This window comes from Panthera leo, chromosome D4, assembly GCF_018350215.1.
Source record: "Panthera leo isolate Ple1 chromosome D4, P.leo_Ple1_pat1.1, whole genome shotgun sequence".
Lineage (NCBI taxonomy): Eukaryota > Metazoa > Chordata > Mammalia > Carnivora > Felidae > Panthera > Panthera leo.
In genome coordinates this window covers 85,139,064-85,164,624 of record NC_056691.1, presented here as the reverse complement: position 1 = coordinate 85,164,624, position 25,561 = coordinate 85,139,064, and the positions used below count along the sequence as shown (strand labels likewise).

The 25,561-nt window shown below is 57.7% G+C and overlaps 1 protein-coding gene and 1 non-coding gene across 3 annotated transcripts in view; both read right to left on the bottom strand.

Moving 5' to 3' along the window:
- Positions 1–461: 461 nt before the first annotated feature.
- LMX1B (LIM homeobox transcription factor 1 beta) overlaps positions 462–25,561 on the bottom strand; it is a 79,876-nt gene continuing 54,776 nt past the window's right edge. The window contains exons 3-8 of one of the 2 annotated variants that reach the window (XM_042913829.1): positions 6,067–6,299; positions 3,981–4,162; positions 3,719–3,796; positions 3,512–3,578; positions 1,172–1,336; positions 462–861 (exon numbers count right to left, since the gene is read on the bottom strand). In XM_042913829.1, the coding sequence (XP_042769763.1) occupies positions 704–861; positions 1,172–1,336; positions 3,512–3,578; positions 3,719–3,796; positions 3,981–4,162; positions 6,067–6,299 (883 nt within the window). In that variant the 3' untranslated portion in view covers positions 462–703. The remainder of the gene's footprint in view (positions 862–1,171; positions 1,337–3,511; positions 3,579–3,718; positions 3,797–3,980; positions 4,163–6,066; positions 6,300–25,561) is intronic. The other variant, XM_042913830.1, reaches the window with a different exon arrangement.
- Positions 3,188–3,260, bottom strand: TRNAE-CUC. Its single transcript has one exon. It is a non-coding gene; the product is annotated as a tRNA-Glu (tRNA).

The following is a 25,561-nucleotide window of genomic DNA, read 5'->3' as shown; positions in this document are numbered from 1 at the left end:
CACGGCCAGGCTGGCCCACAGAGCGCCTCTGCGTCTCTTTTAGCTTATCCACCTATCTGTGTGTGTATCACACGGGTGTGCCTTCGAGTGTGCGTGTTTGCAGGAGAGGCTCAGTCTACCCTCCCCAGGGACTCCCCCTCAGGGCTGTGCCTCAGTGGGCCTGGCACACCTGCCAAGCTCTTCCCCACTTCTGTTCCAGGCTCGGGCTGGGACAGGTGAACCCAGGCTGGCAGGCCTGCCCTTGGAGGTGGGGGAGGTGGGCACCAGCCCAGGGCGCAGGGTCCTACGCTCCTCGCAGGTGACGGGTGCCGCGCGCAGCATCCCTGTCCCGGGGCACGCGCGGGGGCCTTGCCTTGGCCTAGGCCCGGCCTGTGGAGGTTGGCTGGACACAGAGAGGACGTTTAAAAAAATAGAGAGAATTTAAGCTTCCCAAAAAAGAGATGGGTAGGGAGAAGGAGGTGATGGAGGCCGAGGTGGGGCTGGGAGGCGAGTGGCTTTCCGAGACTCTGGGTCCCTGGGGTGACACGGTCTCTGCGGGCAGGGTACAGCCCTGCCCAGGCTGCGCCCATCTGCCTGCCCGGCTGGCCCAGGAAAGGGCACCGTATGGCTGTGTGTAGAGTCTGTGCGGGCGGTGGGGCTGGCTGCGGCGGCCGCAGGCCCACCCCAGGACCCTGGCCCAAGCGTCCATGCAGCCAGCTGGCTCTCAGGAGGCGAAGTAGGAACTCTGCATGGAGTAGAGCCGGTCGATGGGGTTCCCCACGCGGGCCTGCAGGGAGCCCACGTCCGAGGAGCCCAAGAAGCAGTCGCTGAGGCTGGTTAAGGAGGTATCGCTGTCGATGTCATGGAAGATGGAGTCGTTCCCTGAGGGTAGAGGGGGCGTCAGGAGCCAGTACAGGCTGGGGCTCCTGGGGGCCCTGTTGGCCCTGCAGGCTGTGTGGCCAGAGGTGAGGAGGGACAGGATGGCCTGTGGCGGCAGCGCGGGACCAGAGGTGCTGAGGGCCATGGGTGGGGTCGCGAGGGCGCCCCTGGCGTCAGGAGGAGGCAGGTGGGCTGTGTTGGCAGGGCCTGCCCGGGCCCGGGGGTGGGAGGTGGCTGTCATGGCCCCAGGCCTGCCAGGTCAGGCAGCGGGCGGGGGCGGTGCTGGGGCAGGCAGGGGCTGGGGGCGGCTTACCATAGGGGTTCATGTGGTCACCTGGCATTTGGGGCGGCGTGAGGCCCTGCTGGAAGGGGTCGCTGCTGCCGTAGGGGCTCTGCTCCATGGCCACGATCTGCTGTTGTGGGGGGGCCAGCGGCGTGTAGGAGGCCATCATGCCCTCCATGCGACTCGACAGGACCTCTGGGGACAGAGCACACCTTCACCGACCAGCCCTGTCCACCTGATCCTGGAGGTCCCCCCACCCCGGGAGCCCTCACAGATGTACCTTGGGAGTTCCCACGGACCTCCCTCCCACACGATCCCCCAGTCCAGGGTGCCCACACCGTCCCTCTGACCTCCTCCAGACTTCCCCAGGCTGCTTATGGCCTTCCAGGGCCCATGAGCCCAGGTATCTAACCCCTGGCCCCTTCCCCAGACACACACTGTAGTTTCCTCTTCAAAAATCAGTTTATCGAAAGCCACAGACCTCCCCATCCCACCTCCTCCCTTCCTCCAGTGGCCTTGCCCTCCAGGAGCTCACCACCTGGCAGAGACAGACATTAAGCAGCCAGTAATCATTCAACATGTGGGTGCAATGAGCTCCCTGCATCTGGGGGCATTAAGGTGGGGCCCATGCCCGGGGCCAAAGAGCTTCAGGGAAGGCTTCCTAGAGGAAGCCTACCTCCATATGACTTAAAGAAGCAGCAGGGGTCCAACCATGCTAGGGGCAGGCATGCCAGGTTGAAGGGCGGCAAAGGCAGGGAGGGGAGAAACTGCTGGGTCAGAGCAGGGAGCCTGGTGCACAGGGCTCCACTGTTGAGAACGAGAGAAGGCCAGGGGTGGGGAGGAAGATGGCTCCTTCGGGGGCCCAAGCTGAGTGTGGGTTTTCCCTGAGGCTCTAGGAAGTCAGGGGAGGGTCTCAGCCAGGGAGGGGCAGGCTGGAGGCCGGAGGCAGAGACCGTTGAGGAAGTGGAGGGAGGGTCTGGGGTCCCTGTAAGGTGAATGTAGGAATGACAACCCCTGGGAGGAGTATGAGGGACACAGGACAAGAAAACCACCGCCCTACTTGGCAACCGAGCAGATACAGCAAATGGAGGACAGGAAGGGTCAGAGGTGACTCCCGGTTACTGGCGTGGCCACCGGGTACGGAGTGGTGCCATTTGCTGAGATGGGGTGGGGAGGAGGAGGGGGTGTTGTGCGGATGGGGTGGCAGGGTGCTGTGTGGAGTACAGTATGGGCTGTGATGAGCTCAAGGCGGACTGTGGAACATTCTCGGGAAGGCTACATCTCAGGGGCAGCTGGGAACACTGAAAGGTGTGACATAGCTCAGGAGGTGGCTGGGAGACCAGAGACAGTGGCTATAGCCCCAGGAGGCCAGGCTGTCTTGGGAAAGGCGGCAGAGGCGGCAGAGGAATAATGGGGCTCCAAGGCTCAGATGCAGCCGGGGACACTGGCCTGGCCCTGAGTCCTGAGTAGGAGGGGCTGCCCACTAGTACCCTAGCATCTGCCCTGGAGTCCCGGTCTCACCTGGGAACAGGCAGCTCTAGGGCCCCGACTCTACTAGGGCAGTCCCAGGAAGATCTCCGTGCCCTCCCTTCAAGGCTCTGTGTCCCCATGGGGCTTGGGAGGCCAGCCCCGGCCCAAGAAATGGACACGGCATTTTGGCAAAGCCCAGTGTTCAGGGGCCTGGCCACTGCCCTCAAACTAGCTCCTCGTCACTCAGCAGGAGCCCACCCCCAACTCCTCAATGGCTTGCGGAAGCTCTCTGGAGATTTCTCCGGAGACTTCTGCTAAATTGTAGCATGGGCAGTGGGGTGTATGGTCATGTTAAAGGGGCCGGCTTTGCCCCTTACGAACTGAGAGAACCCAACAAGTCCCTTGGTCTCGCTGAGCATCGGCGAGCATCGCCGTGACAATGCCCTTCCCCTCGTGGGTCTGTGGGAGTGAAGCGAGGCAGAGCGTGGCCAGCGGTGAGAAAGGTGCCTGGCACAGCGTGAAGGTGAGAGATGGTTGCAGATTTGTGTTTTTGTTTGTTTTTTTAAGTAAGCACTATGCCCAACGTGGGGCTTGAACTCACGACCCTGAGATTGAGAGTCGCGTGCTCTACCAACTGAGCCAGCCAGGCGTCTCAGATGGCTGCAGTTTCGACCTTGAAAATTCTGCCACCCCTGTGGGCCGCCCACCCTGCCATCCCTCCTCCTGCATCCTGCCCGTGGTCCCCACCGCCTCTCTTGATCTCACCAGGTTCCAAGGTAGCAGTTCCCTGAGCCCTGATCACCACCCCCCCACCGCCCCCGGAAGGTGTCGGCTGGGGGGCTGGGGGGATCTCATTACCAGAGGCTGAGCCTGGGCCCCAGTGCCCTGGCCCCGGCTCACCTTGGCCCAGCCGCTGGGAGTTCTGCTGTTCCTGCTGCTGCTGGTGCCGCCGCGCCAACTTCTTCATCTGCGGGGGACACAGGTCATGCCAGTCCCTGCCCCCCTCCCCCCCCCCATCCGTTCATTCCCAGCACCTCCCATCAGGACCCTGTCTTCTGCCCGCACCCCTGCTCCATCCCTGCCCAGCGGGGGTAAGCGGCCTCTCACCTTGGCTCTTTGGTTCTGAAACCAGACCTGGACCACACGCACGCTGAGGCCCGTCTCCGCCGCCAGAGTCTCTCGGACCTGCCCGGATGGACGGACACAGATCAGGCCGGGGGTGGGGGTGGGGCGCATGGGGCTTGGGGGAACTGTGGGTTGGCGGGGAGGTTCAGGGAGGTCCCCGTCCCCAGCAAGAGCGGTAGGGGCATTGTCTGGGAGGGCAGCGGGTGTGGGGTGTCAGCCCCGCCCCACCCCGGGGGCCCCTCACCTTTCGGCAGGGCTTGGAGGACACCTCAAAGGAGGCCTTGAAGGCTCTTCGCTGCTGCGTGGTGAGGATGGTCCGGGGTCGCTTGGGCCTCCGGGGGTCCTTCCCGTCGTCCCCACTGCCCTTGCTCTGGCTGCCCTGCCCCTTGGCTGGCTTCATGTCTCCATCCTCGTCCTCACTCTTCACTGTGGTGGACATACCCGGCCCGTCAGCTTTGTACAAGGGTCTCAGCCTTGTACCCGTAGGCAATCTGTTGCCTGGCGGGATCCCATTACTTCCAGCCAACACCCGCCAGGGCTGGCTCCAGGGACTCCGGAGACCCCAGCCCAGCATGTCAGCCTTACAGAAAACTCGTTCCCACTGCCCTCGCCCAAGGCCAGCGGGCCCCAGGACCCAGGGAGAAAACTCTGGGGAACCTTCTTCCTTGAAGCTTCTAGGGACTAAGAGATGTCAGGTGATGACATACCCCAGACATTCTCACACAGGAGTATTCATGACCACAGAATACATACCCCCCCCCCATGGAGTTACACACTCAACCACCTGCATATGTGCACGCACACTGGCACGTGGGCCCACGGAGACCTGGGTGCATGCAACTCGAAGACATATTCACACACACACACACGCACACACACACACACACACACACACACAGGTGCATGCTCATAGGTGGACACATACAGGCATGCACACACCTGAACAGGCACACACACACACACGCAGAAGCACGTGTATTCACCCAGAGACACACCCGCACCCACCATGCACACGCGGCCCCTTCCATGCCCCAGAGTTGTGGGCCCCGGAGATGCCAGCCCCGGATGGACACCACATGCTTCCTGCTGCCCCTGAGTCTGAACTGGCCTCCTTTTCCCAGGCCCATCTTCCTCAGAGCATGAGCCCCTGTGGAGGGGGTGGATCTCTTTCCTCCAAGAGCCCCTCCCAGGCCTGATAGGAATGGGTCCATGGCACCTGGTCAGTGTCTGCTCTGCCATGAGTCCAGGCAGCCTCCACGGTGCCCTGCCCATGGGTGGACAGAGGGACAGACAGATAGGGGGCTCACTACTTCCTCCAAGGGCCCCCACAGTAACAAAGCGAGATGGGCAGGTCTTGTGACCGTGGGCTCTAGGTTACCCTAGGTTGCCCCGGCTCAGCAGCCCAGGGTATCTCCTCTCCACGCCCTCTGTTCCAGTCCTCCCCCACTACCCTGGAATGACATGGCACCAGCCTTCTCCCTAGCTTTTCCCTTCCAAGACTCATTCCTCCTTTCCCGTACCTGCCCTTCTGCCAGGAGGGCTCTAAGCTGGCACAGTCCTTTTGGAGGCTGGAGCAGAGTAGAGGGGTGCCTTCATCCTGGGAAACAGGGTCTTTCCCTGCACCACCGAGGGCCCCCACCCAGCTGGGAAATGACAGCTCAGGCTGCTGCTCCCCACTGATGAAGGACGCACCAGGTCCCTGCCTCTCGGCCACCACCAGCCTGCAGGCCTGGTGCTGGCAGAGACGCCTGTGGTGCTGTGCCATGGCGGGGGCCACGGCAAGGACAAGAGAGGGTGAGGGCGGTGGGCCGGAGAGCAGGGTGTGTGCGTGTGTGTGCAGGTGTGTAAACCGCAATACAGTGAGCAGGTGGATAAACGGGTGTGTGGCCACACGCAGAGCTGCTCAGTGTGCGTGTGATGTGCGTGCTGGGTCATGCGTGTGCATGTATGCGTGTTTAAGTGGACGTGCACGTGTGTGTTCCTGAGTGTGGGCTTGTGCGTGTGTGGGCATCTAAGCACATGTGTCCATATATATATACTCCTGGGCCTGGGTATCCACACATGCATTTTATGTGCTTGTGTGTGTGTGTGTGTGTGTGTGTGTGTGTGTGTGGTCATACGCACATACACCGGTGCACAACACACGTGGTAGTGTCCATATGTGCATCTGTGCGCCCGGGGACGTGCACACACATTAGTGGCAGGTAACGGCATGCGGTCACGTCAGTGCCACGTGCACCGGATGTGGGTGCACCGTCTGTGTAGCTCAGGTCCTTTGCCGGCAGGGGCCCCTCCCTGCCGCCTGCCCCCCAGCTCCAGCCGTGGCTCACCGGAGTCGGACTCGTCGGGGCTCACGGAGCTGAGCAGGTCCTTCTCCTTCTCGTAGTCACCCTTGCACAGCAGCTGGCCCTCCTTGAGCACAAACTCGTCGCCCTTGCGGAGCTGCCGCTCACACACACAGCAGCAGAAGCAGCCCAGGTGGTACACACACTCCAGTGCCCGCATCACAAACTCCGTGGGGGCGATCTTCTCCATGCAGCCGCTGCACTTGGCTGCGAAGAGCCTGCAGGGGTACAATGTGGGCGCATTGGCTAGGCTCGGGGGTCCCTCCCGGAGGCCACTGCCCATCCAGGGCTGGCCTCTCCCTCCTGCCACCCTGGCCTTCCACCCCAGGCAGGAGAGGCCCACCCTGGGCACAGAGCCAGACAGCGGGAGGCCCTGCAGCCCTCCTCCACTGGCTCCCAGGGCCCTGGTGGCCCCAGGGTGGGCGCTGGGCATCCTGCCCAGAGATGCGCTCCCTAGGTGTGTCAGCTCAGGGTCTTTCCTGCTCAGAGACACAGTGGCCACTAGAGGGCAGAGCATAAGGTCGGTCTCAACCTTCTCCGAGAGCCAGGTGGTTCCTGCCCTGAAAAGGGCAGGCTGGTCTACCCTCACCCCAGAACCTGCTCCGCTTCCTCCTTGCTTGCCCCTCTCTCCCACATCCAAGCAATCCTTGGCCTCGTCCAACTCACCACACAAGTGAGGCCCCTCCTCTCCTGCCTGAGCAGCTGCCCTAGTCCCCATCCTGGGCTCCTGGCCCCTCTGACCCTTCAAACTCACCCCCCAGGATAAGAGCCAGAGGGAGCTGTCTGCAACACACATCTGCTCATGCTGTTTCCCTGCTCCACGCTCTTCCATGACTCCCTGGTGCCTCAAGGCCCTTTACATCCTGCCTCTCTCTCTGTCTTTGCTCCCCCAGGCCATGGCCCCGTGCAACAGCCTGCAATTTCTCCAGGCCACCTTCACACTGGCCTTTCAACATGTTCTTTCTCTGCCCCTCAGCTGAGCTGACACCTGCTTATGCCTCATTTCAGCTTAAGTATCTTTATCACACGCAGAAATTCACTGAGCATGTACAGTGTGCCAGCCGCTGTTCTCAGCACTCTGTAGGCAGAAATGCATTTAATCTTTGCAACAACGCTGTGAGACAGGAGCGAACACGGATCCCATCTTAGAGATAGGGAAACTGAGGTGCCGAGAGGCGGAGTCACTTGCTCAGGGTCCCATGGTAGTAAGTGATGGGGCCGACTCGGAGCCCGGGCCTGATCCAGCCCCTCCATGACGAAGCAGACCCATCTTCCATCTCTGGAGACAAAGCCAGGCGGGGGTCTCCATGCCTCCAGCCAGCGTGGGCAGAAAGGTCTGAGCAGCACGGCCCCTCCCCTGCCCTCACCTACTGACCGCTCCTCCCGGCTCCCTCCTCCCCGTCACGTGCCCTGCTCTGTGGGAACTCAGCCTCAACAACACTTTGATGGAAAAATTTATGAAGAATCAAATTATTGCTGCTGGGAGGGAATTAAAACCATTTTTCATTCCCCACGTCCCTGGGCCACGTCTGCGGGCGCCACCCTGGGAGCGCTGTGCACATCCCATCCCTCTTTATGGCCCGCCATCACAGGCACGGATTACAGCTGCAATTCTCTACTAATCGGTTCTGGAACAGAAACGGCCATAAATGCAAGGCACTCGGCCTGCCTCCCTTCCCGGGGCTGCCATCAGCACCGCCCACGATGAGCGAGTGGGGCGCGGTGGACGGGGCCAATCCGAGGTCTGCCTGCTGCCCTGGCACTGGCCAGGGCACTCAAATTGGGGGCATCCCCAGCAACCCCGTGCCACCCGCCTCTGTGCTACTGAGCGGGCTCCTACTCATCCTGCAGTGCCCAACTCCAAGGCCACCTCCTCTGGGAAGCCTTCTTTGATGTCCCAGTCAGGGAAAGTAGCCTCCTGTGTGCTCACCTGAGATTCCCTCAGGCCTCAGTTCCCTCTACTGTGAAACAGAGATGTCAACAGGACCTCCCTCAAAGGGCTGTTGTCAGGAGTCAATGATACTGAGCATGTAACTTGGTAAATGAATATCACATCACAGTGACTGCACGTGTCAGCTTCCAACTCTTATAGGGGTTCCAAAGGCAGGACCTGGTTCTACATGATCCTCAAGGAGGGCTCGGCGAGTGTTTGCAAAGCAGGTGAGTGAAGGCTTGGGGTGGGCTGAGGCTCAGGCCAGGCTGTCAGCTGCAGGCAGCTGGGGCCCCACTAGCCCACACAGTACGTGGCTTTGCAAGGGGAACATGAGCTGGATTTCAGCTCCGATTTGGCTCTTTGGCTGGATTCCTTTGTTCAGGGTACAACCTACCCAACTGTCCATGGCAGCCTCAAGCAGAGGCCCCTAGTAATCTGGCTGGGTGTCCAGCTCTGCCAAGGTGCTGGGGAAGGAGCCACGTTTCCACAACCTGATGCTCTGATGTGGAGGATGCTTCTGCCCTGCCCCCCTCACTGTCCCTCTGTCCCCTCCCCACACTTCGACCTCCTGATCTAGGTGCCATGCTAAGTTCTGCAGCCTGGCCCCAGTGGCCTATGAGCAGACAGGCACCGGCTGCATCTCTGTGCCGGCATGGCAGGGCCGGGGTCCTAGGCCAGGGTCAGCACACCTCGGGCGTCTCCCAGACTGGAGGCCCTCTTAGGTAGGGGAGGAGGGCAGCAGGAGAGGTGACCCGCATTTGCAGGCACTGCCACCATGCAAGCTGCATTCAGAACATCCGTGCTAATGCCTTGGCAGCAGGGGGTCGATTGCTACTTTCTCCAAACTCATCAACACAATCTATTATTAATACTTCTCCAAAGGCTCAGTGCCGCCATTACGGAGGCAGCGCCAGCCACTCGGGGCATCATCTGTTATCTAGATTGCAAAAACTCGGGATATAAAACAAACTGCGCACACTTTATAAACGGAATGTGCCATCCTTTTGGTCTCCAAGCATCTCTCCACCCAATAAAACATCAGGGGGGGATGCATGAAATACTCGCTCCCAATTATGGGGCTGCCTTTGTCTACGGGAGCCGGAGTGAGTGCTACGAACGCATGTGTGGGAGGGGTTGGGGGCACCAGCGGGGTCCCCTCCTCTCTGTGAGCCTCCCTCCTGCCCTCGACCCCTCCCGTCATGAAGGGCCGGTGGAACGGGCCATTGAGAAGCGGTCCCAGCCACAGGCCAGTGGCAGGGGCATTGGATGGACTTGGTTTCAACGCTCAGTTCCACCACTTCCTGGCTAGTGACTGCACAAGTAATTTCTGCTCTCTGAGCCTCAGTTTACTGATCTGTATAATGGGCTCAACAACACTGCCCGCTTCTCCATGTGAAGATGCAGCGAGTTTTCAGTGTAAAAGCCGTGAACATAGAGGGAGAGGTCAGTGAGCTGAGCAGGCCTTTTGAGGCCAGGAGTGGGCCTCTCCAGGAATGCCGCACAGAGGCTGCAAATACCGACAGAGATAGAGTTGCTCTGGCTGAGAAGCTCTGAGCCTTCCTGCCCCACAGGGGCCCTGAAGCCTGATGCAAAAGAAAGGCCCTGCCAGCACCCAAGGCACTAGATCTGGAGCCCAGGTCATGATCTCAATCCCGACTCAGCCACTCACCGTCTCTGTGACCTGGGGCAAGTCTGGGTCTGTGTCCTCACCTGCAAGACGGGGACAATAGTTCTCACTCCCCAGAACTGTGCAGGGGGTTCCAGATGGGTGTACTTCTGTTACCACACTTGGGCCAACAGGCTAGGATGGGGCAGGCCTGGGGGTGTGAGGGGATGGTGGGGGTGCCACGGAGAGGCTCCGAAGCTCTGGTTCCACCTGTGGCTTCCCCTCCAGCTGTCTGGCCCTCTTGGTGCCAATCCCCTGGCCCAGGCTCCTCCCCCAGTCTAGAAGCTCCAAATCCAGAGGGCACCTTTATGACCACACCACAGACACACAGGCTCACTGGCAACCCACAACCCCATTGTCCATGTAAACTGCCAATCCTTTCCTCCTGCTGTCCCTAGTGTCTAGAACACCATTCCTCCCACTCCCGACCTCTGACAACCAAACATCTGTGTATTCTGAGGATTTAGCTTAGATATCCCTTCCTCCAGGAAGCCCCCCTTCTTCTCTCCAGTCTCAGATATCCACCTCACTGAGCTGCTCATCCTCACACCCCCTCCCCATTGTAGTATTTATCCTGAGGACTCCACTTGATCAGTTTCCCGGTCCACTTTCCCCAGGATCACCTGTCTTCCGGGCTGAGCACAAGGCCCCGTGTACACTAAGGTGAGCAAATGTTTGTGGAATGAACACTGAACCAACCAATACAGTCTGGTCCCACCTGTGAGGTAGGGCAACTTGGTCCCCAGCCCCAACCCAGTCCGATGGGGGCAACCACCACCTGCCCTGGGAAGACAGTGTTTGTGCTGGGGGGGGGGGGTGGGGAGGGCACTGCTGGGGCGGGCAGCCCAGCCCTGGCTCCGTAACTTCTTCCCAGTGTGAATTTGATCAAGACATTTAACCTCTCTGAGCCTCAGTTTCTTCATTTAAGAAACGGGAATGGTGGTACCTACCTACAGGGTTGTGAGAAGGCCCTACTGCACGTAAAGCCCTTGGCCCTATGCCAGCATGAAGAAGGCACCCCACAGAACGGCCATCTGCCTTTCTCTTGTTCCTTATCGTCCTTATTGTCACCCTCACCGGGTCTCCGCCACTCCTGGGAGCAGCTTTCCTGACACCAGGTTTACAGGTCCCAACCAAACCTCCCTGTCATGACCACCCTGGGTTCTGGGTCCTTCTAGCTTCTGTCTGGCCTGAGCTGGACAGAGCACTCCCAGCTCAGTTCTCTGTGTGCCTGTCTCACCAATGTGAATGAACTCAATTACCATCACCTGCATCACCTCATTAAGTCCTTGAAGAACCCTAAAAGGAAGACACTGTTTCCATTCCCGTTTTACAGAAGAGCACACGAAAGTGCAGAGGGCAGGTTCAAGGTCACACGAGTCACAAGGTCACAAGCACCACCATACACTCCCTCCATGCTTTGTGCATTCAAGTATACTCAAGTGCATTCAAGTGCATTCTGCCCATCATTCACCCTTGTCCTTTGCTGGGGGTGCCATTCCCATGTCTGTCTGCCCTCAGGGCTCTGAATGCCCCAAGTTCTTATTACTCAGCATTGGCCCAGCACCCAGCAGGTGCAGCCGAGTGGGTTTCTCTTAAACCAAACCGAACATCTCCCCGTCACAAACACATCCTCCTCCGCCAGGATCATCTGTGATTTCGGAGTAAGAAATTCCCTTTTTAGGGACGTCCTTCCCTTGAAGAGTCCCTGGCTATGAGAACACATCTCCATCTCCTCTGAGTTTTTATTGGTTTATTTGTTTAACGCTCAATTTATTAAATTCATGAAGCTAATAAAACTCTGAAAACCAATTTTTTTCTGGAGCATTTAAACATGGATTACAAATCTGATTAATTAATTTCTCTTAAGCCACTGACAACTGCAGAGAGGCAATGCAGTATATCTGATTCTTTTACCTCCAATAAAACTGGCTTCCTAACGTCCTGGGGACCCTCCAGCCTCTCCTTGCAGGTTTTCAGCCCCAGGTCTCAGACTCCAGAAGCATGTGCATTAGGCTTGGAATCTTGGCTCTGTCACTTCCCAGCACAGGAACCACACACAAGCCTCTTCTCTCTGAGCCTCAGTGGCCCCATCTGTTCAATGGGGATAATGGCTGGGCACCGTGAGGCAGGCACCTCATCATTTCTTCAAGACTTCTGGCATCTGCTCACCACCCTCGAGGAATGGAGGCCCCTCTGTCTCCTCCTCACTATTCTGCCATTCCCATACCCCATCGCTGCATTCTACAGTTTATGCAGCCCCTCACTGGGTCCTCAGTCTCAGAGTGCCCAACAATTTCAGGGTAAGTCCAAAGGCCTCATCATGGCACTCAAGGCCCTACTCCAGCCCCGTCACACCTGGCTTCAGATCCTCTACTCCAGCTGCCAGGGTTCTCGTTGCTCCCTGAAAACAACAAGTCCTTCCTGCCTCCTGAACACTTAAAATTCCATCTGCCCCCAAAGCCTGTCTTCTTTCTGTCTTTTGCTTCTTGTTGAACTTCTCTTCATCCTTCAAGACCCAATTCCAGGCTGGAAGACCCATCCTTCCTCTGTGAAGCCTTCCCTGAGACCCAGATATTTGTGTGTCTGAAGCCCTCACTGACCCAGAAATCAGAAACTGGGTCTAATTCACATGCACCCATCCCACACTGGGTTCTGGCATTGAGGACGTGACTAGGGAGTGTTTGTTGAATGAATGAATAACCTTATGAGAAATGAAATGGGCAGCGCAGGTAGGAGATGAGAACATTGGATACTCTGCTTCCAGAAGTTTGAGAATGCCACCAGGTAGCAAGACAAGTGAACTCACTGCTCTCTCGTCCCATGACCCCCTATACAGCCCGGAGTCCAAAATCCGAACTTCTATGTTGGTTAAGTTTTTTACACACCTCCTGTTGGGCTGGAGTCCAACTGTGCCCTCGTCCCTAGTATACAGGGAAAGCCCTGGGGTGGGAGGGCCATGCCAGTATTAAATGACTCCCCTGACCATAAGTGACCGGGCAAGGCCTGGACACCTAGCTTAAGGTGGGCCAATCCATTCTCTGTCCCGCGTCCCTATCTCCTGCTCACCAAGAGCTTTCTGGCTGCCCCCCTGGGCTTAGAGGTGCACTTTCCACATCTCTGGCACCAGCTAAGCAGCCCCGGGCCACTCACATCCCTTTTTTGAGATTCAGTTTCCTCTTCTGTGAAAAGGGGGTATTCATCCTTCCCTCACCTGGTGATTGAGAATCGGTGAGTTTTAACCTGTGTGAGAGGGTCTAGCCCGGTGCCTGGCACAGAGGGTATTTTGGCAAGTGTGCCTCTCACTCCTTCCCCAGTCTGAGTCTCACGATGGTGCTGGGACACGGGCTCTGGAACCTTCTCTTCCTCACCTCCAATTTCATCACGAAGCCCTCAATCACATCACTGGGTCCGTGCTCTCCCCATCTGTCTGTGCCTCTGAGGTGTGTAGGCTTCTGTCAGATCCTTACCGAGGGCCACACTGGGGACCAGGCAGATTTGGGCCTGGTTTGCTTTAGGGTCTCTCCAGGCCCAAATCCCACAGTGCCTGGAAACTCTCCCTCCATGGGGAGGGAACCATAGCCCTCTGGCCCACTGGCTATTCCTTCTCACGTTCACCCAGCAAACACCCAGGGAGGCTGACTTTGAAGCTCTGAGCTCTCAAGCTCATACAAGATGCTTGACGAAAGAGGCCAAATCTGGTCCCATGGGGGCTGACACAGCATGACAAGTGCCTTGACAGGGTACACGTGGCAAGCTGGGGGGCACAGAAAGTCATGATGGTTAACCTGGAAGAGGTCTGAGGACTTTCTGGAAAAGCTGGCATGACACACTCGTTCTGAAGGCAGAAGGAATAGTCTGAAGAGTCTGAATCCCAGCTCTGTCACTTACTGTCTGACCTCGGGGCAAGGACCACGGTCCCCGCCTTACAGGCAATCACTAGGATATGTTTAGCCTCTAGGTGCCACAGGTCCTTCAGAGGCTCGTGGGGAGGATCCCAGGATGGAGTGGTCGCAGAGCGCTTAGGGCAGGCTCATCTGCAGTAAGCGTTCCAATAGGGGGCCGACATCATTATTGCTCTAGGGCTGTGATGTCTATGATGATGCCCGTTAAGAGATGAGCTGGAGTTCCGGGGGGGAGTGCCCAGGGGACAGGGCCCTAGACACCCCTGGGGGCCCAGCTGCGGCCGCCAGAGTTTGCCGGTCACTTGGAGGAGCCGATGGGGTGAGAGCAGGCAGAGGGAGCCGCCGGGCCTCCTCCCTCCCGACTCGTTGACATCTCCCCCACGTGCCTGCCGCGTCCTTATCATTCCGGGCGTAGCTGTTTTTTATTTTGAGACAAAAAGGGGCCTGTTGATGGGGATCCAACTCAAACCAGCTGCAAACATCTGCTTTGATGCGGCGGCGGCGGCGGGCCAGGCGGGCGGCGGGAGCCGCAGGCAGGGGCCCCGGTGCGCGCGTCAATCACGCGGCTGGAATGCGCGGCGTGGCCGGGCGCTCGGACCGACGGCGGCCGCCGGAGCGCGGGCCTCGCAGGGCCTCTCCGCAGCCTCGCCGCGCCGGGGCCGGGCCTGCAGCGAGGGCTGCCCCGGAGCTTCCTGCGGGCGCGCAGACCCAGCTGTGCCGGCCGCCGGCTCTGAGGCCCTTTGATCCGGGCCTCGGGCACTGTCGGGAGCACACCCCCTCCCCCGCCCCCCTCCCTGGCCGGGGCTGGAGGTCACGGGCCAGGGGCAGGGAGGGACGCGCGCACAGCCGGGAGCCCCCAGGTACCATCCAGGGGCCAGCCTGGCCAGGCAGACACACATTCGGTGAGTGCACACACATTTATGTAATGCCTACTGTGTGCCAGGGACCGTCTAGAGGCTGGAGATAGAGCAGTGAACCAAATGCACTGTTCTTCCCACCCCGATCCCCACTCCCAGCTTCCATTCTAATGGGTGAGGGGACAGGCAACAGATAAACCCGTAGCACTCAGAGTGTAATAACTGGTGACAATATGATGAAGAAAAATGAGCGGGGAGCGCAAAGAGGATGGCCAGGGCTTTTAGGAAGGACAGTCAGAGGCCTTGCTGAGATACCTGGGCCGGGATGGGGGTGGGGGGAGTTTCCCAACAGAGGAAACAGCAAATGCAAAGGCCCTGAGGCTGAGTGTATCAGGTGTTGGAGAAGTGACAAGAAGGCCCTCATGGCTAAAGCAGGTGAGTGACAGGAATGGTGGGGGGGGGGGCGGGGGGGCACTAAGATGTGCGGGTAGAAGCAGGGGGCATATCTTATGGGCCTTTGACTTTGTGGGAGGGTTCTGAGCTGGGGGTATGAGATCTGGCTGACATTTGAACCAGATTCCTCAGGCAGCTGTGTGGAGGAGGGGGTGGGAGCAGGGGGATGAGTTGGGAGGTTATCTCAATAATCTGGGCAAGAGATATTGTGTGCTCAGACCCAGGGAGGTGCTGAGAAGCAGTCCGACGTGGGATGCGTTTTGCAGGTAGGCAGGGACACCAGAGGATGGGCAGAGAAAGGATGGACACATGACCTGGGGGCCTGTACAATGGGGAAGGATGGAGTTGCCATTAAATGAAATGGAGACGGAGACCAGGTGGAGGAGGGGAGAATGAGGAGGGTAGTTCCGGACACATTGTGTGTGAGCTGCCTTCTAACAGCCACGTGGATGCATCTAGGGGGCAGCTGCATATATGAGTCTGGAGTTCAGAGAGCGGCCCCGGCTGGAGATACTGTTTGAGAGTTGCCAAGACAGACAGACAGGCGCGCGCGCACACACACACACACACACACACTCCTAAGAGTCAGTTGCTGTGTGCACACGGCTTGGCACCTGATAACTGGCCTCACCTTTGGGGCTATGACCCCTGCAGTGGGTAGAAGCAAGGCCCAGCCTCTGCCTCAGGAGGCTATTTTCCATCCAGGGTACTGGAGCTTCTCTGGGGATCAGACCTCTCCTAGTGACTTCAGGGAGAGACAACGTTGCCAGGCAGGGCAGGTGGAAGGCAGGGCATCATCCCATCCCTCTGGCCATCCTTCCACATGCCCCTTCCTGCCCTGTAGCCTGGGCCAACAGTAGTCAGAGGGTCTGTGGGCTCCAGGCCAGGCCCCAAGCTAAGGGCTTTACCTGTGTTACTTTTATTAACCTTTGACTTGAAGGAGTTGAAGCTCCTCCCTCTTTTTGCTGCCCTTCACTGATGAATTCAATTCACTGATGATTCTTTTCATCATTCTTCCACCTAACATTCGTTGAGCACCTACTATGAGCCAGGCCCTGTGCTGAGCTCACAGTAGGAGCCTTCTCCTCCCACTGGCTCATCAGACCCCTCTAGGCTGATCTCGGGTTCCCTTCACCGAGTCAACGGCTCTTGGGTGCCAAACCCAGCAGTCATAGTCACTGTTATTACTTACTAAAATTTACTATTTCCTACATGCCAGGCCCTGTGCCTTATTTGCACTGACCCATCCCCCATTAGACCCCTTACAGGCAGGCGCTGCCACTCTCTTTCCACAAAGGAGGAAAGTGGTGCTCAGAGAGGGTAACACAGCCGCTCAGCATCAGAGCTGGGATCGAAGCTGGGCAGTGGGGCTCAGGGCTCTTGCTCATTCTCCCGGCATCATTGCATGGCTTCCTGGACCTCCCTGTGCTTGAGTCCCTATCCTGCCTCGGCCTCCACCTCCCTGCCCACCACTCGGAATGGCTGTGCACTTGCTCCGTTAGCTCAGAGCTGCTGGGCCCATGACCTGGGCTGGGAGGTTACAGAGGCCAGGGGCTCACATGCAGGCGGAAGAGGAGAGACTACACCACGGGACGCAGAGGCCGTTGGATTTCTCTCCAGGGTCCCGAGTGGTCAGAATAGACCAGGCCCACAGCCATGTACCCAGCCATGTACCCATGTACCCAGGGCTGCCAGATCCAGGGCAGGGCCTGATGGAAGTGCAACACTGAGGGAGTGGTGGGGGTGGAGAGAGGGAGGGGGCAGGGCTGGAGTCATGGAAGGCTTCCTGGAGGAAGTGGCAATAAGGAATGCAAAGGATAGAAAGGGAGAAGTGGTCAGGCTGGGTTGGGAACAGCAGTGTGCCTGATTCCAGAGTCTGAACTCTGCCCCCTAAACAGGGGCAGAGAAGCAGGGAGACAATTCTGCAAAGGAGAGGTTGAAAAAAAGCAAAGGTATGAAGAAAATGGAGGCCATTTCCAGGGTTAAGGAGACAGTGGGTCAGCCATGTTGGAAGTGAGAAAGAAGGGTCAGGCTGCTAGCCTTAAACGTTGGGCTAAAGAGAACAGGTCAGGTTTCTTTTGTTCCCACTTATCTATCCATCCACCCACTCACTCACATAGTCACTCAGCCTGCTATCCATCCATCTATCCAAGCATCCATCCATCCACCCACCCACCTGCCCAACTATCCACCCATCTCCCACCCAACCACCCTCTCAGTCCATCCAGCCACTGCACCCATGTACGCAATCAACCAGCCAACACATATCCGGGCCCTTGCTCTGTGCCAAATCTCTTCTTGAGAGCAGAAACTGCCTTCTAAGGCTTTCGCTGTAAGACTCGTTGATTCTGTAAGCACTGACCAGACGCGCTGTGCTAGGTGATGAGGAATCAGTGGGGAACAAGGCACAGGGGCACTTTTCCTCAGTGAGCTCCTGATGTAACGGGGAAGAGGGTTTTCCAAGGGAAAGGAGGTCTCAGAAGGAGAAGCCCAAGGAACCACTGGACAGCCTAACGCTGACTAGCTGACGTTTTGGCCCCATCATTCTGACCCCAAGGATTTGGACCTTCTGGATGCAGCCCACAGCATTTTAATTAGGATTATAATGACATTGATAAACTTCCTTTGAGAAAGTGTTTTCTGGAACGAACTCCATTAAGACAATTTAATTTTTTGATCAATTTTCTTTCCAGCGCCGTTAAATAATTTACAACTTTTTCCTTTGCCATTTTTATTTTCCTGAACTTATTTTCATTGAGATAAATTATTTCCCATGAAGAATTTTCAATAAAGTTTTGCTTTACCATCAGGTCTGTGCTACAACTGCATCTTCCTGATTAGCAAGATCTGACTCTGGTGAATCTGTAGCCGGTGACGCGGATTACCATGGGTGGTGTCACCGTTGCCAGCTGTATTTAGTGCTGGTTAATTTACTTACTCAACACATCCCCCAGGCTCAGGTAGGGTGGTTTTCCACGTTACCAACAAAATGACCAAAGTTTACGATCACACGTTTTATCAGGCCGCCAATGAAAACACACTCAGGGTCAAAACCACGGGGTCAAGACAGACTTGTGGGTGTCAATGTTGGGTGCAAATGTCCAGCTTCAGCTGGGACCCCATAGAATGAGTGTGCTCCTTCTTGCCCTTCAGAGACTCAAAGACAGTGACCCCTCCCTTGACATCTCCTTCTCCAGGTTAACCCCTCTGCCCACGTTCCACACTCTGGTCATGAGCTTGAGTTTGTCCAAATAGCCCTTAAAGCCTAGCAGCCAGCTACTTGGTCCTCCAGGGGCAAGAAGAACCATAGCCTCCCTTGTTCCCCACCCTATACTCCTCTTAATGTAGCCAGAGATGTAACATTAACTTTGTCAGCCCAGTCAATGAGGGCCTCACTGCCCAGTCTCTCTCATGAGCTCTGGACTAAGTCCTGCCACACCCCACAACCAACCCGTGCTCTTGCAGTCAAGTTTTTGACCCCCTACCCTAGCTAGCTCTACCCTAGCTACTAAATGTCAAACTCACAGGAACCAGACCAGCCCTGTGCTCAGAGCTTCACATGTAGCCCACCCCCTAAGGTAGGGGCCTCCCATGTAGGTGGACCTCATGGCCACCCTGGCAGGTAAGAGTCCCTTGCTTACACAGGTCACCCAGCTGATCAGGTAGAGCCATGGCCTCATCTCAGGTTAGTCTGGCTGGTAACCACATTGGTACCTTCCTGGAGGCTGGGAAGGTGGTTGGGGACAGGGGAGCAAATGCCCCAGCGGGTTGGGAGCCTGAGACCTGTGTGTGCCAGGACAGAATCACAGTGTGTGGGCAGAACATGTTCCCCAGTTGAGGGCCCTGGGAGATTAACCTGAGAAGTGGGTGCCCCAAGGCAGCAGGACTCAAGGCTGGTGGGAGGCAGGAGGAGAAATTCTTCTGTAAGAGGAAGCCCTTGGAGGTGTGGCTGGCGTTATTTCGTACCCACAGCCCGACGCTTCGATAGGGAGTAAGAGGAGGCTCTGGGAGAACGCCTCCTTGGGTCTCTGAGCTCCGGAGCTCCCGGCGGGTCAGGGCCGAGCGCCTGGGCTGGGCACCGCCAAGCACGGCCGCTTGCGGGGTGCCCGCCCGCCCGTCCGTTTAGTGGGTAACTGATCGCCCCGCGCCCCGCCCCAGCCGCCCGCCGCCCGCCCGAGCTGCTTAATCACCGCCCGCCCGGCCGCATTAGCATAGTAATGGCCTTTAAATTGAGCCTCTTTGTTTTTTAATTAAGCTCCCAGCAGGTACAGAGAAGAGCGATTATTGAGGAAGCTGCCAGCGCTAATCGCCCGCAGTCATTTGACAATTAAAAAGCGCCCGGCTTTAACCCTTTCCCTGCGCCCGCAGCAGTTCCCCCGGCATTTATCCGGCACCAACTGTGTGCGCGCCTTCCCGGTGGGATTCGGGGACCCCGCCCCTAGTAACTCCGAGAGGTCTCTGCCAATGACTCCATTTTTCTGAGAAGCAAACCGAGGCGCAGAGAAGAGAGGTAATTTGCCCAAGACCGCAGCTAGAGCAGGGGGCAGGAGGGATTGGCAGACAGATTGCTGGAGAAATACAGCTGCTTGGGCTCGTTTGGAGCACCGTCCACCTTGTGAATCTGGCAAAAGCCTTCTTGCTCTTCAAGGCCTGGGGGGGGGCACTCCCCACCCCATGGCAACAGCCCCCTCCTCGGAGTTCTCAGGGCAGCCTCTCCTCCCTGCTGGTTCACCCATTCCCCAGACACCGTGTGTCAGGCTCAGTGCTGGGCACTGGGGACAGCTATGACCATGAGGAGGGAGACAGGAAACAGGAAAGAAAGGCACAACCAAGGGGCGCCTGGGTGGCTCAACCAAGGGGCTCCTGGGTGGCTCAACCAAGGGGCGCCTGGGTGGCTCAGTAGGTTGAGCGTCCGACTTCAGCTCGGGCCATGATCTCTCAGTCTGTGGGTTCAAGCCCCGCGTCGGGCACTGTGCTGACAGAGCCTGGAGCCTGCTTCAGATTCTGTGTCTCCCTCTCTCTCTCTCTGCCCCTTCCCTGCTCCCGTTCTGTCCCTCCTTCTCAAAAAGAGATAAACATTAAAAAAATTTTAAAGAAAAAGAGACAATTGTTCCTGATCCAGTCCAGCCTGGGAGGCGGGGGCGCATCAGAGAAGACTTTCCTGAAGACAGGTTTGGGCGTAGACAGAGGAGGGAGAAGCAGCCTGGCCAGGATGGGAAGCGATGGACAGACCAGGTAGCAGAGGAAACAGTGAATGCAAGGGCCCAGAGACACGACCAGAATTAACCAGAAATAAACAGTGCAGAGGGTGCGTGTGGAACCCGAGGAAGCTGAAGAGCGGCAGGAGCCAGTCTGGGGTGCAGGCCTTCTTACACCACTTACAAAATGTGTTCTTTAAAGACACAATTGAATTTATTTTTGAATAGGCAACGCATCGCGTGGTTTAATACTCAAATGTACAAAAACGTGTCGGCTGAGGTCTCCTCCACCCCATCAGGTCTCCTACCCAGAGGCAACCAAAGTCTACCATTCAAGTCCCCTTCTGAAAATTATGCAAGAATAGGTAACACATACATAAACCCGTGTGTATACCGTGTTCCCCTCCCTCAACTTTTTTTAGTGAGGACTGGTTGGGGGTTTGCCCACTTTTCCTTTTCTTTTTCTTTCTTTCTTTCTTTCTTTCTTTCTTCCTTCCTTCCTTCCTTCCTTCCTTCCTTCCTTCCTTCCTTCCTTCCTTCCTTCCTTCCTTCCTTCCGTCCTTCGCATAAACACCAATTAAAACTGTTCCTCATGCACCCACCCTCCCACTCATGGTTGGTGAGGATTCCATGTCTGGCCCGGAGCACCTCCTTTTACAGCATCCGGCAGTTCTATTGTATGGGCAAACCCTAATTTATTTAACCTGTGTCCTGTTGATGGCCTTGTGGGCCATTTAAAGGATTTTTGTCTTACTCTCAAGAGCCACGGGAAGCCATTGAAACGTTTTAAGTGGGGAGTAGCTTGAGCGATTTACATTTTTAAAAGATCACTTTGGCTGCGGAGCAGGGACCAAGGGTGGGGGAAGCGCAGAGTGGAATCGGGAAGAGCAGCCAAGAGGATCGCTGTCGCTGTCGGTGCCCTGCAGGTGAGAGGCGCAGGGGGGCCTGGGAGGGGCTGCAGGAGTGGGAGAGCTTGATGCCGCATGTGAAAGGGACTGGGCATTGGGGTGGGTGGGAGGAGCTCTGGGTGGCTCCCTCAACCCTGTCACCCTGCCGGGTGCGTGCTGGATGGATGAGCAGTGACTGAGATGGGGACACATGGTAGCGGACGGGGGACCACGTGAAGATGCCAGGTCCAAAGTTACTCAGTCTCACCGTGCTTCAGCCTCCACAGTGTCCAATTCATCACTGGGGCTGGGATCTCCCTGCCCCGCCCCCCCCCCCACTGGCCCCACCGCCAAGTCAGGCTCTCCGGATCTGAGCCTTGTTCTGCCCCAGCCAGCCCCAAGCCCCGTCTCTTGCCTGTTCACTCTTCAGAGGGGCCTGCTCCTAGTGGCCCTGAGCCCCCCTTCCTCCACTCCAGGCTGAGCTGGCGTTTGGGAAGAGGGGGCAGCCCTGAGAAACACTGGCAGCTGGCCTTTTAAAACACATAGACGAGGCTCCCTGGGGCGTGGGTGTGGCGGTGAGGAGGAGGGCTCTGGACAGAGGGTCAGATTTTGCGCCTGGTCACCACAGGAAGAGATGCCCTTCATGGCTCTTGGCTCCCTGGTGGGGCTGGGGGGCAGACTGTCCGTTCCCTGGAGCTCCCCTCACCTTGTCGCTTTGCCACCATCCCTGGCTCAGAGCTAAAGGTGTCCCCCAAGAGAGGAGCTGGGGTGGGGGCAGCCAGGACCACCCTCCGACTCCGCTGCAGGCCAGAGGAGGCAGTGCGCATAGGGCAATGCAGGCAGTGAGGGGTTAACAGCCCGCGCACCCCCATCTATCAGCCAGCATCTCCCAAACAGACGGACAGACAAGGCAGCTGTCCAAACAGGCCTGTGTACCTGGCCACAGCCGCAGAGAGGACAGGGCAGTGGCTGTTTACTCTGCTCCCCTCCCCCACAGTCACACACTCACACGCCCTGGCAGGGCATTTCCATGCAATCTCGCCTTGGGGATGCACCCGCCACTCCTGAGCGAGAAGGTTCTTAAATGCTCCTCTCTGAGGTTAGGAAATGTCCTTGCTCAGGGCTCCAGGCTGGGAAGGGGGGCGGTGTCTCTAAGAGTTGGTGGCTGAGATGGCTGGTTGGCCCAACTGGGCCAGAGTCACCCTGTGCTGCGGGTAGTGCTTCCCAAAGCGCGCACTTTCTGCCAAGAGCAAAAACGGAGTGTCTTGAAGCCTGGGGACCTGGTGAAATTGGGGCGCCTGGAGCATCGCCATCTCAGATCACTTCTGGGGAATATGTCTGCTCTGGGTGGACATGGCTCTCAATAGGGACTATCCGGCTTCTAGGGCCCCATGTCAGGCCCCCTGGGCAGCTCCATTCCGCTGTCCCAGGACTCCTCACTCAGGAGAAGCTGACCTCACTGACTGTCCTCCAGACCGGTGTCCTCTCCTTGGTCTCCATCTGCCTGAGGCCACCAATAGCCACCCTCACCTCTGCCTGAGTGACAGCTGGGTGGGTCCTCCCTCTCCCTCAACAGCTGTCCCCACATTGGACCCATCGTCAGGCTCCTAAGTGGCTCTCAGATCTGCCCCTCCCCACCGGTGCTGAGCTGTCTGTGGGTCTGGGGTGTGTTAGGTGTGCACAGTGCCCAGAGACCAGCATGCCACGCCCTCCCCCTTTATCCGCTTCCCCACTTACTTCCCCAGCTTCCTTCAAATGCCCCTTCCCTTGGGAGATCCCCCTGTGATGCCAGGCTCCCCACCTGCCCCAGCATTGTGTATTGAGCACGTGCTGTGTGCCTGGCTCTGGGGGGAGCTTATACACTATTTATCCCTTTTCCCTTCAGCCCTGTAAAGCAGGGGAAATGACCAGCCACTTCACAGATGAGAAATGAGAAAACTGAGGCTCAGAGAGACACCAGGCCTTGTACCATGCCTTACAACTACAAAGCGTCAGAACCTCAAATAAGAGAGAAGGGCAGTGTGATTTGGTAAAGGAAAAGAGCCTCTTGCTTATATGTGAGCCGAGTTCCTAGTGCGGTGCCTGGCACAGGTGGGCAGTGAGAGGGGCACAATTTTGACCAAGTCTCTGTGGCAAAGTGCCCATGGATCTCCGGACCTCACCACTACCAGGCCATCACCTGTCTCACAGCTGGTAGCGGGGACTCCCGCATCCCTGGAGCTTTCTGTGTCCGGCTTTACTGAGGGGCACTGAGGCTCAGAGAGGGAAGCTCTTGTCCACACTCATCCGGCTGGGACACAGTGCAGCCAGGATTCTGTCCCAGGCTGCGTATCACTCCCCCCCCCCCCCGCCCCCAGGGAGGCCAGGTCCTGGACCTCTCCTCAGCAACCCCCACCCAATGTGACATCTTTACGGCACATGCTGGGTCTGCGAAGGCCTGGATGGGGTGAGGGGGAGGCAGGACACCTCTCAAGTAACGGATTGTAAATTCCTGGGCCCCGGCTTTCCATCCCTAACAACCTCCTCCAGGGGCTCACAGCGCCTGTCCCTTCGCAGCCAATTTAAATGAGGGGTCCCAGACCCTGGGCGTAAAGCATTCCAGACTTGGGAGAGGGGGCAACTATTGTTTCTCTGGGAAAAAATAAAATAAAATAAAATAAACCGGGTCTCTGCAGCTTCTAATCACTCTCACATGTGCTGTGTGGTTCCCACTGAGGACAGCCCTCTACAGTGTAGGAGCCCCTTGTGGGCACAAACCCTGCTTCTCCCCACAGCCTGGGAAGGAGGTCCTGGACCCCCATTATACAGTGAAAGAAACTGAGGCTCGGGGGGGTGGGTAGAGAATACAGAGCTACACGTGCTGGGCCCCCATCCATTTCATGCCAGACTCAGGGTCTCATTTAATCCCCCAATAATCTCACACTGACTGACGGTCCCCATTTCACAGAGGAGACAAGTGAGCACCTTGCTCGTGGTCCTCGGCCAGGATCTCCTTGGGCAGACAGGCCCTTTGGAATCTGAACCTCGGCCCTTCTGACTCCAGAGCAGGAGACCTTTGCCCTATGCAGTGTGGCCTCCCCAGGTGAGGAGCATCCGATGCTCCTTGGAAGGTCCCAGCAGCCCTACCCTGGGCAGGTCCCCCCACAGCCACAGCTGGGGCCTGAGAGCACCAAGGCTGGTTTTTAATAAGGAAGATGAATTTTCTTGGAAGCCCCAGGTTTGGGGCGGGGGAAGGGCAGCAGAGGTTGGCGACTGAGGCTCTCTCTGCCCTTCTGGTGGGAGGGGAGTAGAGGCCTAGCCCAGTGGCCTCTCTGCTGGCTGCTGGGGGCCTGGGCTGTGGGGGGCCACCGCCCGGGGCCTGGAGGGAGCTGGCTCTGCACGGCCCGCGCTCTCTCCCCGCGTAAGCCCACAGGATATTACACTGCCTTTGTGTGCCTGGTGACCCAGCTGCTGGTTATTGAAAAATTCCACCGCTCGGTGCAGGGCAGGCCCGCTGACCCCTCATCCCGGGACGCGCCTATCTTTCAAAAGATACGGGATTAGAGAGCCAGACCCGACCTGGAGCAAAGCCCCGTCTGGGGTGTCTGTGTTTTCCTGGCCTCTCGGGATACTGGCTGGAGTGGGCTCTTGGCGCAGGATTTAATTAGTTGGAATCAGCCTGTGATTACCGCGACGACTATTTACCCAGCCACTCTGCAGTCTGAGCCCTGCTTGGAACAAAGATGGGCCCCTCGGCCCCACTGGCCAGGCCAGGGGCCCCAGCTGAGCCTGGGCCCAGCTGCTGGGAGGGGAGGGCGGCGGGCCTGGCCAGGCCTTCTGCTGGCGCACCTCATTTAACCAATATTTGTGGGTTTTTGCAATGCAAAGCATCTACGTGGGGCTTTTAAAAAATTAAAGCATCTCAAGAAATTTATGGCCGATTTCCGACCCGGGGCCCCTCCCCCCAGCTCACGGCTGGCGGTGGTGGCCAAGCAGAGCTGGGTTTACTGGGAGGAACTGAATCCCGAGGACAGGCGTGGGTGAACCGGGTGTGGGGGCTGTGCCTGGGATGCCAAGCTCTGAGACAGCGGAGGAGGTACCCTCGCCCCATGCTCCCCTTGCCCCCCACCTGCCACCTCCCATGCCCTCTGGCTGTAGTCTGTCCTGCGCGCCCCTCCAGGAAACCACGGTGGCAGCAGCTAGCTTGGTGAGTGAGAAGAGGTCTGTGTGTGTGCCAGCCTCCTGATCCTCATGCCTACTCACCACCCATGTGAGTTCGCTTGTGACACAGACTTCCACCACGGTTCACAGGACTCCACACGTACACGTACCTCTCTGTACACACGCATATGCGCACACCTGGACTGCACACGCCGGTGGTCTATAGGCTCCACCCATATCCACCTACACGCGCCTGCCAACACTTGTGTGCGGTTCGGCACTACATGTGGACGTCCCCGTACACACACGTGTATAGCCACTCACACCTACCTGTCTGTTTTGCCCTACTTCGCTGCTGACACATACACAAACACGAGGGTCTGCACCCATGTGCACACACATACTCACGTGTGCGCACTAACACGTGCACATACGTACAAC